Source organism: Penicillium lagena, assembly GCF_028827675.1.
Source record: "Penicillium lagena strain IBT 129212 chromosome Unknown utg000006l_segment0_segment0, whole genome shotgun sequence".
NCBI classification, from domain to species: domain Eukaryota; kingdom Fungi; phylum Ascomycota; class Eurotiomycetes; order Eurotiales; family Aspergillaceae; genus Penicillium; species Penicillium lagena.
In genome coordinates this window covers 91,098-106,397 of record NW_026623227.1, presented here as the reverse complement: position 1 = coordinate 106,397, position 15,300 = coordinate 91,098, and the positions used below count along the sequence as shown (strand labels likewise).

Genomic DNA, 15,300 nt, shown 5'->3' with positions numbered 1-15,300 from the left:
CAGGATAAAAGAAACCGGATCGCACGTTTTAGATGTAAAACATCGAGTCACGCACATTCGCATGAATCTCGATATCACTTTCCTCAGCAACCGCACCGCCAACCCTCCTTACCAACCACGCTGGCGACCGACGCCGAAGTGGCGGGATCAAAGAAGTCGCTCAGGTAGCAGCGGGCACGGGTGCAGACCAGATCGGCGTAGTAGGCCGGCGGGCACACGCTCACGGCCTTGGTGGCGCGGCCGAAGAGATAGCACATCTTGTGGGTGAGGGTCTGCAGTTCGTCGGCCGCGGCTGCGGACGCCGGGTGGCGCGGGTGGAAGATCTCATCCCACACGGTGAAGTAGTGGGCGGGGCGAGCGGTGCCCTGCAGCGCCGCGTGGGCTTGCAGGTAAAAGTCCCAGTGCCTGGGATCTGAGACAGCGCGGTCCACCACGGTGCCAGGCAGGGGGTTGGCCGCGCGGTCGGCATCAGCATCGCGCGTTGGATAGAAGCGGGTGTTGTGCCGCTTCCCAACCACGATGACCGCAAGCCGTGGCCGGCCCTGCTTCGTCTGATCAGCCGGGTAGACGGCCTCGCAGGCGCGCTTGAGCAGCGGGAGTTCCTGCTCGATCACCGTGTCATACTGGCCCTCCGAGACCCCGTCGCGGTAGATGACAATATTCTCTGGTAGAGCGTTCCGGTTGCAGTGAGCCCAGTGCCGGAGTCGCGACTGGAGGAGCACATCCAGGTCGGCCACCATCTCCTGGCGCGCGGCCTGAATTCGGATTTCAGCGGGCCATTGGGCCAACGCGGCATCAACGGATGCCACGATGCCGGCGATGCTGGGAGCAGATCGTGCTGAGCCTGGAGATGGATGCGTCACGTCGATGCCCACGAGCATGGTGCGTCCTTCTGCGAAAAAGCCGAGGTCTGACTTCTGCAGCGACTGGTTGCAGCCACCGAGCTTGAGGTTGACCTTGAGCCCCACGTTGGCGCTGTATTGGTCATTGGCACCTTGGAACTTCTCCGCGAGCACATTGACATTCCGAACACCACATCGAACATCGCAGACCTGTTTGACGCAGTTGTAGAGCTCCGTGTCTTTGGAGTGCAGGATCGTCAGAATCAATGACGGTTGGTGTTTCTCTTGCAAGGCGCGCACGGCGGACTCGACTTCATTTGCGTCATTGGAGCCATTCAGCTCAATGCGCATTCCCGGTTTGGCTGTGTCAGCAGCGATACCCATTTGGCACAGAACATTCGTAAAACTCTGCAGAGAGTTATTCAAGGCATCGGGCGACTTGAAAACAGGACGGGCTTTGACGGCGTCAATGAATAGCCAGGTCCAGGATCTCATAGCGACTGGCTGGGAGAACCTGATGGCGCGCATGTTCCAACTACCGCCCATCGTGTCGACGGCCTTCTTCCCGGATTTGACATCTTTGTAGTAGATGCGTGGAGCCGGTAGAACTCGTCCTGGGACGGTGATCAGATTTGTCGACGGATGGACGCCGAATGCAGTCTAGGTGCCAGAGTTAAGAGGATGAACACAACGCAATATCAACAGAATTCCTACCAAAGTGGCATTCAATGGCTCTCCCAGTCCAAGCATGCTCACACCTTTGGTGACGATGGACTGAGCGTTCTGCGCCGGCTTCCGGCCCATGACCGCAAATCCAAGCATATTCTGTGTCTGGTTGGGACTGAGCTTGGTGGTGGTGGGCTGACCAGGCTCGACTTCGCACACCTCCACGGGGAGGTAGACGGGATTTTCGCGATTTCCAACATTCACCACAGGCATGCCAGGATCCAGGTGTTGATCATACTCTGCGCAAGCGGTTAATACCCTGTACTCTGAAAGTAGATTTGGAATTGACCTTGTTTGAAGTATTCTTCCACAGTAATATAACGTCCTGCCTGGGCTGGTCCCTCCTTGGGTGCTTTCTTGCCTTTCTTTCCCTTTGATTCGGAGCTCCGTTTACTAGGCTGCGATCCAGGAGCAGACAGGAAGAATTGCACATCCCTCGGGCCCGCACCATGGCGAAGGATCTTCGGCGGGTTCGGGGATGACGTTCCATCACCGCGGGCGGCTAGACCGGCGATCGTCTTGATCCGAGGTTTGAGCTGGCCGCGACTATTTTTTCTGGTAATATGTGTGATGCGGACACGTAGACGCTTCAAGAAGACCTCCAGCCGGTAAATATTCCGAGAGTTGGAACGCTGGTACTCGCTGATCACCATGCTCAACGGCCCTTCCTGGTAGCAGGCCAGGTATTTGACCTGCACATTGAGTAGCACACGGGCTGTCGCAGCGCGCACACTGACAAAGAAACCGCGCACGACTTCGAGGCCGGCGCCAAGATCACATCTCTCGACCGAATCTGGACGCAGACTATAATGCCTGTTGGCACCGACAGAGACCACCGAGCGGTCCCTCTTGGATCGATGCCCCAGGATGATGTTCAAGGCTTGCAAAATCTCGGCCTTGGATTCTAGCATGGCATCTGCATCGGTCGATGTGAGATAGTTTACCAGATCACCCGCATTGAGCTGGCCGGTGTACTGGCATGTAACGTGATACACACGCGGGTTTTCTGGGTACTCATCCTCGTACTCATCGCGGTACCGCACGTCAAATTTCTCGGTATAGGGAAGTTCCTCGCGAGAGATGAGGGTCGATCGATAGTCAGTCGCAATGTCGTTCTGAAACTGTAAGAAATGCTCGTCCAGCAGGAGATGCACAATCTGCCGTGCCTTCTTGCCTGTTGGCTGACGACCGGTGGCGTCAGGCGAAATGCTGATGTGATAGCGGAACAGCGGCTTGCTCGTGAGACTGAGTGGGAGGTAATTGGCGTAGAGAGTCACCGGCTCGCCCAAAGTACCGTACCCTGGACGTTCGGGATATCGTTGGCGGGCCGTCTTCTGTCCGACCAGTGCCTTGGCCAGCGTGTCCTCGGTTTTGGTGACACTCGCATCGGGCACGGAGACCGTGTTTCCTTGGCTAGAAAGGGGGTCAGTCGCTGTCTGCCTCGGGACGAAGCTCCTACATACACGAAAATGCGCGGGCCTTGGTCCCGGCCAGAGCGAAAGCCACCACGGCCTCGGCCCTGAAAGTCTCGACCACGAAAGTGTCCCCGTCCCCGCAAGTCACCCTGGCTACGGTCTCCTCGACCACGAAAGTCGCCCCGGCCTGAGCGCAAGGGCAAGGCCGTCTGGCCTCTGCCGCGACCGCCAGCTCCGCTGCCTCGGTCGCCCCGGCCCCGAACCACGTCCACGAGCCCTATCAGCCATGGTGAGGAATGGAATAAACTGATATAGGAAGGAAGATTAAATCCATATATAAATAGTGCGTGAGTGGGAGAAGAGGGAGCGAAGGGGGACGAGACGAATAAAAATACGGGCTGGTAGATCCGGTTTGTTTGTTGGTGGTGAGCTTGTACGTTAGCTACATCTGGCGGTGTGCGTCCTCGGCATCCCCACGTCCCCTCTCATTATTCTTTGGTCCAACCAACCACCGATTCCCCTGGTAGAGGCCGGAGCGCTTGCACTATTGGAACCTATATACATCTGAGCAAGCGCCGCGTGGGCAAGTTGAAACACAAAATGTGATGGATTATTATGATGATCGAACGCGATCCGAACGCACTACCTACAGCATAGTTACGTCATTCACCACCCCGACGCTACAGCCTCCCGCGGTTCAGGAATCGCACCGGCAGGTCGACATGGCGTGCCCGTAGGTACTCCGCGACATTCTTCCCCAGAAAATCAACCGTGGTAGTGACGCCCACGCCGCGGTCGAGCAGGTTTCGAAACAGGAAATGTACGGCATGGAGGCCGGGCAACTCGAAACGCTCAATGACCAATTGCGGATTGGTCCGGCCCGTCTCGCCCAGAAGGTCACTTGCCATCTCAGTCGAGAGCAAGGCTCGAAGCCACTGATACTCGTCGCGGCGCCGGACCCAGAAGCCGCAGTTCGCGTCGGCGCCCTTGTCCCCAGAACGTGCGTGCACGATCCAGCCCAGGGGACCGCGGGTCGTGGGACCAAAGTCGCGTGCCGGATTCAAGGCCACATCGGTGCGCGCTTGTGACGGCTGCCGGGCCGGGTAGCTCTGCGTGAGCGGTGGAGGGGAAATCTCGAGCGTCTGCGTCGCAGTCGTGGGCTTCCAGGGTAGATGGACGCGGTGTCGGATCGCACTCTGGGGCAGCAGACTCACATAGTACTCAAAGATGGGGCGCGGAAACCCTTGCCGCAGGTCAAGGTGGAAGGTAGCGCCGGGATAGCCTTGCATGATGTTGTCCGTTATGGGCTTCAGGAACCGCGTGGGAGCGAGATCCTCCGCTCGCCGTGCTTGCACCACGATGCGAAGGGGGACCGTGGCGCGGTTCTGGTTGTGCGGATCTGGTTCACTAGCACCCAGCAGGTCAAAGTTGAGCGCAGTAAAGCGATCCGCAAAGGGGGCCAACAGGCGGCGTACTTGCGCCTCCAGCATGCGGGCCTTGGCCTCGAGATCAAGCCCGGTCAAAAACCACCATACCTCTGCCTGGAAGCCGCCCCGCGCGGTGATGCCGATTTTCGTGGTGGGCGGAGCCGGGCCCGACCGGACGCCGTGCACGGCAACGCGGTTGATGCCGCGCTGCTCGAAGGAGATACCATCCAGCACAGCGGTGACGTCGGAGTTATAATACCAGGGGCCTTGGATTTCGTACAGCAATTGCGAGGTGCAGGTATCGACCGAGACCGCCCCTCCCGTGGCGTGCGCCTGTTTCGTGATCACCACGTCGCCCTCGGCGGAAATCTCCGCGATGGGGTAGCCGATATTGGCCCAGCCGTCGCCGCCGGCATGCTCGAGCGCTTGGAATCCCGTGAAGTTGCCACCACAGACGTAGTTGCTGCACTCGATCAGATGGCCGGCTACAAAGGCCTTGGCCAGCTTATCGAGTTCGTCCCGCCGCCAGCCATGGTACCAGTAGGCGGCCCCAATGACGGGCGATGCGTCTGACACCCGGCCACATAGGACAATGTCGGCGCCGTCCGCCAGGGCAGCGGCAATCCCCAGTCCCCCCAGGTAGCATTGGGCGTAGATGGGCTGGAAGGCCCAGTCCGCTAACCGCTCCCCCGTATATACGTTTCGGAATTCGGATTGTCCCGATGACAGCGCTTCCTGGACCGCCGGGAGGACCTCGTCACCCGAGACCCATGCGACCTAGGGAGACGTCAGCAGCCGAGATGGTCTGCGGGAGCGATCTCTCACCGACCTTCAGATCTAACCCTTTCGATTGCACCAACCTGGTTACGGCGTGATAGAGTCCCTCTGTATCTGTCACCCCGGCATTCACGGCCAACTTGATGCCATGTGTTGCGAGATCATTCAAGGCGGGTGCCAGGGCCTCGAGGAAGGACAGATCGTATGCGGGCGCCGCATCAGGTGCTTGGTCCACTCGCCGACCCGCGGCGGTGGCCATGTTAAATTCGCTCATGAAATCGGCAATGATCACATCGACCGGATCGGTGGGGTGATGTTGAGCAAAGTCGGCGATGGCATGGCGGCGATCGGAGGCAGAGCCCGAAGCACCTGGAGAGTCAGCAGCGGCGCATCACGCGAGCTCGGCGGACCAACCTGCGATGCGAATCGGACGGCCTTGGTAGGACATAGTTACGACGAAGGGAGGATGGCAGCAAGCAGCAGCGAAGGGAGAGGCGTCATCCGAATAGTAAATACTTCCGAGGCTGCCTCGGCTGGGCCTCTGCGGGGGTGTCGGCACTGCGTCTCGGGCATGTCGATCATTGCATTCGCCGGACGAGATGGACGTCGTCGTTCGTAATAGAAGTAGTCGGAGTGCTAACTCGCAGTAGTTTAATAGTAGTGACCGGGAAAGAAGTATGGCTGTGATTCTACCCAAAGACCTAACTAACCAGACTGATCGCCCCACGTGGTCAATCGTGGCCTGGGAGCCTGACATTGGTTTCAGCTGAGGGATGCATCCACAGCTTGGCTTGTGTCCTTCCTCATCGTCGCAGACATCGTTCAGTCCGTGTCTTTCTCCTGGCCTCCCCTAGCCCCTCGGAACATCGCTGGAAACAACGATTCATAGTGAAACGTGGAAGTCGTAGGTGTGGTGTCGAAGACTGATTTTTCCCCGGCGGCACCTGGTCTCCAAGGCTTCAGCGCCGACACACCCTCTCAACACCTCCCATGGCTTCATCGATCCTACATGACCTCCGTTATGCTCGCCCTCTCGCCGTTCCTACTGTTATTCGTCGGCGGTGCTATTGCGCGATCCGATCTGGATGACTTCATGTCCTTGGTCACCGTAACAAAATCCTTGACCCCAGAACTTCCGAAGCCACTTCCTAACGTGCTCCTAGCTTCCAGATGTCTGGGTAGTGAATTTTGAGGTGATATATCATGATCGCACGCGCGTGAGCCCAGGGTATTGGTTCGTGGCACCATATGGAAAAATCGAATACCTGAAATCGGGTCCCCAGCCGTTTCAAGTGGGGCCGTATATCTACGATGAAGATGGCGTACGTTCTCCTTATCACCCGCAGCGAGACAGGATGGTCTGACCAAATATGCCAAAGTAGGTTCTGATCTGGGTCGGCTCACGCCTGTTCAACAACGCCAACGTGTATGATTTCAAGGCGGTTCATCACATCGACGACAATCCCTACCTTTCGTTCATTGTACATGAGAATGACGGCCATTCAAAAGGACGTGGGATCGTCATGAACCACAGCTACGAAGTCGAGTCGGAGGTGCAGGCACTGGAAGACTTGGCACAATTCGATCTCCATGAATTCAATATCCTCCCAGGGGGCAAGACGGCCCTCACCTGCGGTTATCAGCCCGCGCAACTGAGCCTGGCGGACCTCGGACGCTCGCAGGAACAGTCATTTTTTCTCTCAGTTGGGTTTTACGAGGTGGAAATTGCCACGGGCGAAGTCGTGATGCGGTGGAATGCCTCTGCGCCCGGAAATGTTGCGATGCACGAATCGGTCAAGCTTTTGGCCAACACAGAACCAGAAGAGGCGCCAGGGAATGATTATCTGCATATTAACTCGGTTGACAAGAATGCAGACGGCAACTATCTGATCTCCATCCGCTTCACCAACACCATTTACTTGATCTCCGGCGCGGATGGCTCAATCCTGTGGCGACTAGGGGGACGGGAGAGCGACTTCGATCAAGACTTTACCTTCTCTAAACAGCATGATGCAAAATTTATCGAGTCTGGGGGAACCCGCCACGTCATCTCCTTCCTGAACAATGCAGCCGATCACGAAGAAAATGAAGAGGATGTCTCTTCAGCTTTGATTGTCGAGCTCAACACCGGCAGTACTCCGATGACAGCGAAGGTGATCCGGCGTTATGACCGCCCTGATGGCCAACTGACTCGACTTCGTGGCAACGTGCAGCCACTTCCGAATGGCAATGTATTTGTTGGGTGGAGCGACAGTGGCTATCATTCTGAATTTTCACCCGAAGGTGCCAACTTGATGGAGGCCAAATTCGTGAACTCTCAACTATCGACCTACCGAGCATATAAGTTCGAATTCGTTGGTCGGCCGACGGCACCGCCGGATTTGGTGGTCTCTGTTGCCGAAATCACGGAAGACAATCTGACAACTGTCATTCACATTAGTTGGAACGGCGCCACAGAGGTTGCTTCGTGGAACTTTTACGCACAGGCGGGGGAGAGAGAGCCCCGTCGTTTCGTTGGAACCACGAACAAGACTGGCTTTGAGACGATGCATACCATTCAGGGTTATTTAGACTGGATATCAGCCGACGCAACCGACCGCGACGGCAACATCTTGGGCAGTTCCGCAGTTGGTCGTACTACTGTACCCACCGATTGGATGGCATTCCAATTCAATAAATCCAACCAGGGAGTCCCGGCGGACCCATCGGGTCCCCTTTCAAGCATTGTGGCAGATCCCACGACAGAAAACAATGACCAGGTTGTGGAAGTCTTGGGTGAATCAATTGACACTTTCCATACCCTCGGTGGCCTTTTACTTCTGATACTGGTATTGGGCTCATCCGGTGCAATTCTAGTCGGGGGCTATTGGATGGTCACAAAACGGCGCATAAAGACATACCGGCATATTTATCAACATATTCCTCTGGATGACTCAGAAGAAACCGAACTGCCTACTGTCATATCAGCCAGATAGTATACCCCGAACATTATTGTATATAATTCTACTACTTGACCAACAGAATTGCTAGATGTAACAGAGTATCATGCCTACAGCTCATTATCTCAATTCGAACGGAGATGCTTCGCTTTACCTCTAAAGTATAATATAGAGCTCGGGATGGGCAGTAAAGTTAGTTTAATAGTAATAATAATATTCAAGCGCAGGCAAGTAGTGGACGCATTCCTTACCGGTGGTGGAGCTGACTGCGCTGGATGGACCGAGGCTGAGAGTTTGCCACCTTCAAAATTTGCGCTCTTTGACTTGGAGAGAACCCATGTTTCAAATGAATTGAATGATAGTAAGCTGAGGAGATTGAAAAAAAAAAAAAAAAAAAAAAAACTATAATAACAAAATTAGCCAGAAAAGACAATTAACAGCAATGCCTCGAAGCAATGAACCCAATTTTGAGACTGCTTCCAAATTCTCATAACCTTGACTCAAGGTGATACGCAATGGCACACAAGAGGTACAGAGTGTGTATCTTTTTCATGAAATCCACTAGATTATACATCCTAGGAGAAGTGCTAGCTTTGGATAAGTCATTCATCGCCCCAATTCTCTGTAAAGTTGCATGAAAAGTAGAATCTGCCATGTGTGAAGTATATTCAGAATCCATTCTCACTAATGCCGACGATCGAAGAACCAACAAATCCTCTCTACAATTTCCACCAGTAAATTGATGACGAAAAAAAACATCAGTATTTGTAGATAAAGGTAAAATGTTTAACCACCCCTAATCCAAGTGTCCTTCCCGAAAGGGTCAACGCCACGCCGCGCCGTGCCACTGCACCAGCATGGTTGGGACGATGCTAACACCAACCATCAGCGCTACGGCAATGCCTGCACCACCGGCCCAGCCGCAGTTCTTAAACATCTGCGGAAACCTACTATGGTCAGTGACTATCTTTTATCGATGAAACAGGACTTTGGAAGCTGTCATACCAGAAAGGACCAATGAATCCCCACAGTTGACGAACGAAGGTAATAAAAACGCCAACACTCGCGGCATCCTCACGGTAACAATCCACGGCATAGGTGATATTGATGGTGGTGACAATTTGATTGCCTGCGGCAGCGATGGCCGACCCCACTATAGGGGTGACATTCCATTTATCACCGGAATCGCGTAGCTGGATCGCGAAAACAACAATACCACAAATGGTTAACGCATGGCCGATGTAGCTTAGCCACAGACGGTATTCCGGCGCCGGAGTTTGGCTGGTATGTTTGGCGCGTAGCAACATCCACCGATCGGATATGAAGCCCCCGACCTGTTCGCCAATGACGGATCCGATGATCAGTCCCAAAAAGTTCAGGCCGACTTCCTGCGTGTTTAATCCGAATTTTTTAGGATAGATCTGGGGGATCTCAATAGTGAGCATCACGCTCCCCCAGAGGAAGATCATTGCGTATGCGGCCGCTGGAATTAGCACGCAGGGCTTTATCACGTAGCTAAGGGGCTGGAAAAAGTCCCAGAGTTTGAAAGGAGTCTGGTTAATCCGTCTGAATCTGAATATACTCTGTTTCACATTAGTGATCTGCTGACCGCTATCGTCTTTGCGCATGTAGAGCGACTCCGACCCAAGGAAGAAGTAGAGGATGAACTGCACAGCGTTGACCTATCATAGGCAATATCTGTTAGCCCTCATCTGAGTCTGAACAAAAGAAGAAAAGAAAAAATTCACAATGGCTAGGATCCAGTAGATCCAACGGTATCCAACACGAAACGCCACAAATCCGAAGATGAAGGGCGCAGCCGGCACACCCAAGGTCACCATCAGTGTCCAGATACCCATGCAATGCGCACGATTCTTTTTGAAGAAGGTCTCAGCGACCACAGCGCTCCCCATGGCCGCAGCAGGGCTGATGAAGAAGGCAGTAATAGCACGACAAAGGCCCATTGTGGCATATGAGGGGCTCTTCGCGCAACCCACGTTACCGGCCAGACTGCAGATGAGCGAAATCAGGAAGATTGGACGACGTCCAAATCGGTTGCACAGCGGACGCCAGAATAAGGGCGCTCCACCGAGAACAGCGATGAATAGCGAGACCAAATAACTGGTGCGCTGCAAGCTAACGTGCAGATCCGTAGAGATGTTGACAAAGGCTGATAGGATTGCGGCAGCAGTAAAGGTACTCATCATGGCATGGAAAGCGACCAGGGCCAGATTAATTATTTTCTGAAGCGAAATTTCATCAGAACACAATAAACATGCAGGAACAGATAAGGAACTGGCTTACTCTCCATCGCGGCCAATTGTACGGGTCGGCATCGTTCATGTCAGGGATGGGATCGAGATCTAGCGTGCCATGCCGAGCGAGAAGATACTGGCGATGCTCCTCAGAGAGATGCGTCACCGAATCTCCTGCGTAGAAATCCTCGTTCGTGCCAGCCTCCATCCTGCGTGGACTGGGAGCTGACGACCCTTCAACGTGCTGGTGACGACCCTCTGTTTTCTCCATACTGGAAAGAATTAAAGGGGGAAGGAAAAAGGTTGAAGAATGAGCACGGAATGTGTATCCTATATTCTGTCTCTTGTCTTCTTATGGCACGACACCCCGCCTCTGGACCACCTGCGCGTCTGAATCTCATCAGCGCGTGTAGTCTAGATTCCGTGCTTTCCTCGGACATCATGAGGGGAAGAGAGATACAATTGGCTCCGCCTACGGACAACACCTACGTATTCCAGATGAACGCGAATTAGACCATGGAACGATTACAAGAATTCGTTGCGAAAAGATGGACGCTGAAGATGTGGCTATTGATTCTTCCGCTGGCACGGCGTCCGCGAATCAATCTGCACGGCGTATAGTGATAGAGTTGTGGGGCGAGGAAATTGCAGGTAATAGGTGGCAAATAGACCAAATCAACAGCGAAATTCCCAAGAATCAATGACAGCCACACCCAAAGACCGTGTAAAGTCGCTACTTTCTTGACTCCACTTCATGGGTATTGAATAATATTCTCACTACGCACCAACCCCACGGGGGTATTAGTGTGCAGACAGGGTTGACACTGCCTAACCCGATTAGGTTTAGCTACCATCAGTCATGTGACTTATTAGCAAGTGGTAACCTAGATAACTAATCGCACCCCCTAAAGTCAGACCCCAACACGCTGCTATCTTCCTCGAAGCGATTGAATTGGCATCCTAATACTCCATTTGCTGTTCCTCGACAATAGTGCAATATCAGAACATGACCCACGGATGAGAACACAGGGTAGTCATGCATATATCAGCATCTGGCTTGCCACTGAGTTCCCCCCTCCGGGTAGCTCTAATAAATTACGGGATCCATTTCATGCCTCATATTTTAACTTCCGGCCGACAAATTTAGTCGTCTGTGCAGGGACGGCGAATTAATTTGACATCCGGCTTTTTCCGTTTGCGAACGTCAGACAGCTGAGGTTCGCGGCTTTATTGCTAACTTGTTTATATTGACCATCTGGTACCGCTTAGTTCAACTCACGTTGCTGCCGAATTATCATGATAGCCAGCATGGAGTCCCTACGAGCAGCTATTGTTACAGGTTGCTTGATCCCTATCCACCCCGCTTTATTTATATAGCTGATAGGCGCAAGTAATGCAGATGGTTTCGGCTCAGCGATTGTTTGACACAACGTGACCCGATTCCGGTCACCGTCTAGTCCAAATCGCGAAATTCCTTCAGAAATTGCTCTAGATAGTACTGACGGTACCCATATAATGTTTATCGTCCGCACGCATCCACGAATTGCGGATTTCTGGATCCTACCCAACCTACTGGCGACTAGCCAAATGGGTGCGCAATCGGGATGGAGCATGTGAGCGCGGCATCAGCATTCCAAACGACAGATTAAGGTTCGGGAATTACTTCGTGAGGGTGTGGAGGTATATTTGATTTCGAATATCGCTTTATTGATCTAATTATATCGCAGACAATCTAGTTATGCAAAATATCCTGACATTCATGCATTCCTAGTCGCCCGGTCATAGCAATCTATACATCTATAAAGGATACTACGGAACATATAGGCAACTTTGAAAAGGGAGGATTCAATTCAATCTACCATTTATCACAATATCTAACATTATGGTAGTACCTATGAAATCACAAAGAATCTAATTTACTATAGCTTTACGGTGTGTATCAAGAACAGGAGACTTTATATAACCACAAATCTTTAGAACGGCATTCCACCATTGCTAAATAACCTAGGGAAACCAACCATTTCTTCCTAGGCCAATACACAACGAATTAAGAACTGCGTAAGAACTTAGGCGCTAAAGCATAGTACGTCTTCAGTTACGTATATTGCGGGATACGGTCAACAATAAACGCTAATTAATCTCGTTAAGTATTATCAACTTAAATACCCCCTTACAAACACGAGAGACCGCCGTAGCTCAGTTACAGGCCGAGACTAACAAATTTGCGCCACCGGAGACTAGGCCCCCTTACTGAAACTGATGTATCGGGCTTGACTGCGAGATAGCACGAACGTGGAAGTCAGTTAGGTAGTGATAAGGTGCAGTTGCCTAACAACCCTTGTAGGGACGCTAATCACCAACAGTAACGGTCTAAGCTGGCTAGGATTAGGGAATCTCAGCTACTTCTCCGGATGTCCGAGAGGAAGAACATCCTCAACCGTCTCGTCAGTATTCTGCAGATCATCCGTGATATCCACATGGTCCTTGATGCGTAGGAAGATCACTGGCGCCGCGATGAGCAGTGATCCTCCAAGTAGACCCCAGTTGCTGGCAAACTCGGCCGCGTAGGACGTATTGTGGAAGTCTACACTCCACACCACGGCCGCACCGGCGGATTGGATACCTTTGTAAAATCCGGCGAAGTTGGCGCTTTTGCGGCCTGAGTTGGAAAGAGCTCCCATTAACCTGGAAGTGTGGGGTTAGATTTAGTCGGCTTGATACGAGGGGTAATGGACGGATGGGGGAGCTGGCGGGGGAAGGGGCAAGAGATGAGAGAAGACTGACCAGTAGATAACACCCTGCCAGACCGCATCGTAGAATCCATAGAAGAAGTACAAGAACATGGGCCCGACGTATCCTGGATGCGTCCAATCCCAAACCTTGAAGTCGGTTGGGGGCTTGGTGTTTACAGTCGCGCGAGTATAATGCTTCTGCCAGGCCCAGCCACCACCCCAGATAACCATAGTCAGGATGAAGAGGATGGCCCACGCGCCGCGAGCACGCACTGAACGACGGAAGTACGTCATATCGAGGAGCGGGCCGATGACACTCGCAGCCAAGATTTGAGCGAACCAGTATAGGAAGGAATTCAAGGCCCTCGTGCGGGTGTTGAAGTAGGCGACGTTAATTGCGTTTCCTTGGTATGTGTAAAACCAGTTGGAAGAAAAGAACATAGGGAAAAGAAGGATGACGAAAGGTTCGTTCTTAAGCGTGTCGTAGAGCCCGTACAACTCGGTTTTCCATGTTGGGTTTTTCTTAACGATAATCCGGGATCCGTCGCGGCGAATGACGTTCTTCGCATCGCAGAGCATGAGAGCCAGGCAGGCGCCAAAGAACATCAGGACGATGAAGGCGATGTACGTTCCGTCGGAGACACTGGCAGCGACTTTGACGTTGATATTCGTGCCGAGAGCGATCTAAGAACTGTCGATTAGATGAGACAATGACTGGCAGTCGCCATACGTACAAGACTGCCCAGACAGGCGCCAATGTTAAAGATACCCCAGAACCACGCGAAATACCGGCCTTTCTGGTGTTCGTGAGGGTAGGACATCATGATCGCTCCCTGGGCCGACCACAGGATACCTGCACAGCAACCCAATAAGGCACCAGCGAAGATGTTGAACCCCGGAACATATTTGTGCTCAGAGACGAGAAGACTGATCGCATAAATGCAATATCCGATTCCGCCGAATGAGAGGGACAGTCGGATCCCGACCCAATTGACGATCGAGCCAGCGAAGAAACCAACAAAGGCGAAAACACTGTAAAGGGTGAGGTTCTGGCAGGATCGATCAGCCCATCTTCCGAATTTCTCCTCCCTACCGAGAAGGTGAACAATACCATTTCATCTGCCAAATGCGGACTGGCTTGTCCACCACCGCCCAGACCGCCGAGAGCATTGAACATGCCGGGACACATGAAGCATACGAACGCGACCGTACCCAGCTGGAACCTCGGGGACGCATACCAGGGCGTGCGCCAGCGCCCTATCCCCCACGACTTGTACATCCATCCTCGAGGAAGCTGGAGATCACCAACCGGCTCGTCACCAACCGACTCGTCGACGGTATGAACAGGCTCGGGCTGTTTGTCGGACGTCGGGCCAGTGTCAGTCGTAGCATCAGCCATGATGGGCCGGACGGAGACTTGGGTCAAGGTGGAGCGCTTGTGGATTACAGACAGGCACAAGTCTTGGGCAAAGGTTCTTAGGAGAAGACGACCTATTTATCAACGGCTAGGGAGTGTATCAGCAGAAATCAAACTAGGCCAAGTTGAGATTAGGTAGCCACCTTGCCAGCGGGTGATATTGCTACAGTTTCTTCCCTGCTGGCCAGTGGCTGTTATGGTTACTCTCCTAGTAAGCCTCAGCTAGTCCAAGTCGATTCGCCCTAACTGCCCGAGATTGTGGGATTAGCGTGCGGGGTTACTGTCGTCCTAGCGTTATCTGGGGCGAACCGGGTCGCAGAGCAAACGCCATGCAACATATTATTGGCTGATTGGTGAGACATGATTCGAGGATTACCCAGCCTTTCCTTGGGCTCCCTCAGCCGTGAGTGTTACACCCGCCTAGACCTAAGTAGATGTCACTTTGGCTGCGATCAGTGTAACCTTGTAGTGACCCTCTTTTGGCGATTGAATCAATATGAATCAGTCTGATAGACTATGTCTCTATTCCAGAGGGATTCGACCGGCCTTGCAACCACATAGATTCGTGGTCAGATTGAGGCAGCCTTAGGGCTGGCTATGGCGCAGAGAGATGTGAGATGTCACTGAGTGTAGCTGGACCATGCTCTCCCCTATAACATTGCTTATTATTATTGCTACAGTATTACTATTGCTCTTATTCTCCATATTGTTTCGGGACTGTTGCACCCATATGCGCTCCACGTGGTCTCCATACGAGCTTCCTCCAGGGA

The 15,300-nt window shown here is 53.0% G+C and overlaps 5 protein-coding genes across 5 annotated transcripts; 1 reads left to right on the top strand and 4 right to left on the bottom strand.

The window, feature by feature from the left end:
- Window positions 1-83: 83 nt before the first annotated feature.
- N7510_008188 (putative RNA interference and gene silencing protein (Qde2)) lies at window positions 84-3,547 on the bottom strand (the record flags this gene model as incomplete). The annotated part of the gene is made up of 5 exons (XM_056980113.1): window positions 84-1,502; window positions 1,557-1,807; window positions 1,858-2,981; window positions 3,032-3,413; window positions 3,493-3,547. The coding sequence occupies 5 exons, from the start codon at window positions 3,545-3,547 to the stop codon at window positions 84-86; spliced, it is 3,231 nt and encodes a 1,076-aa protein (XP_056830322.1).
- A 116-nt stretch (window positions 3,548-3,663) lies between these two features.
- On the bottom strand, window positions 3,664-5,635 carry N7510_008187 (acyclic terpene utilization AtuA family protein; the record flags this gene model as incomplete). Its single annotated transcript, XM_056980112.1, has 3 exons — window positions 3,664-5,187; window positions 5,240-5,556; window positions 5,602-5,635. The coding sequence occupies 3 exons, from the start codon at window positions 5,633-5,635 to the stop codon at window positions 3,664-3,666; spliced, it is 1,875 nt and encodes a 624-aa protein (XP_056830321.1).
- A 561-nt stretch (window positions 5,636-6,196) lies between these two features.
- Window positions 6,197-8,162, top strand: N7510_008186 (uncharacterized protein; the record flags this gene model as incomplete). Its single annotated transcript, XM_056980111.1, has 3 exons — window positions 6,197-6,295; window positions 6,351-6,509; window positions 6,570-8,162. The coding sequence occupies 3 exons, from the start codon at window positions 6,197-6,199 to the stop codon at window positions 8,160-8,162; spliced, it is 1,851 nt and encodes a 616-aa protein (XP_056830320.1).
- Window positions 8,163-8,949: 787 nt separating this feature from the next.
- N7510_008185 (uncharacterized protein) lies at window positions 8,950-10,652 on the bottom strand (the record flags this gene model as incomplete). The annotated part of the gene is made up of 4 exons (XM_056980110.1): window positions 8,950-9,073; window positions 9,132-9,808; window positions 9,875-10,369; window positions 10,431-10,652. 4 exons carry the CDS (start codon window positions 10,650-10,652, stop codon window positions 8,950-8,952), a joined length of 1,518 nt encoding a protein of 505 aa, XP_056830319.1.
- Window positions 10,653-12,780: 2,128 nt separating this feature from the next.
- N7510_008184 (uncharacterized protein) lies at window positions 12,781-14,512 on the bottom strand (the record flags this gene model as incomplete). Its single annotated transcript, XM_056980109.1, has 4 exons — window positions 12,781-13,066; window positions 13,166-13,797; window positions 13,848-14,162; window positions 14,207-14,512. 4 exons carry the CDS (start codon window positions 14,510-14,512, stop codon window positions 12,781-12,783), a joined length of 1,539 nt encoding a protein of 512 aa, XP_056830318.1.
- Between the last annotated feature and the right edge of the window lie 788 nt (window positions 14,513-15,300).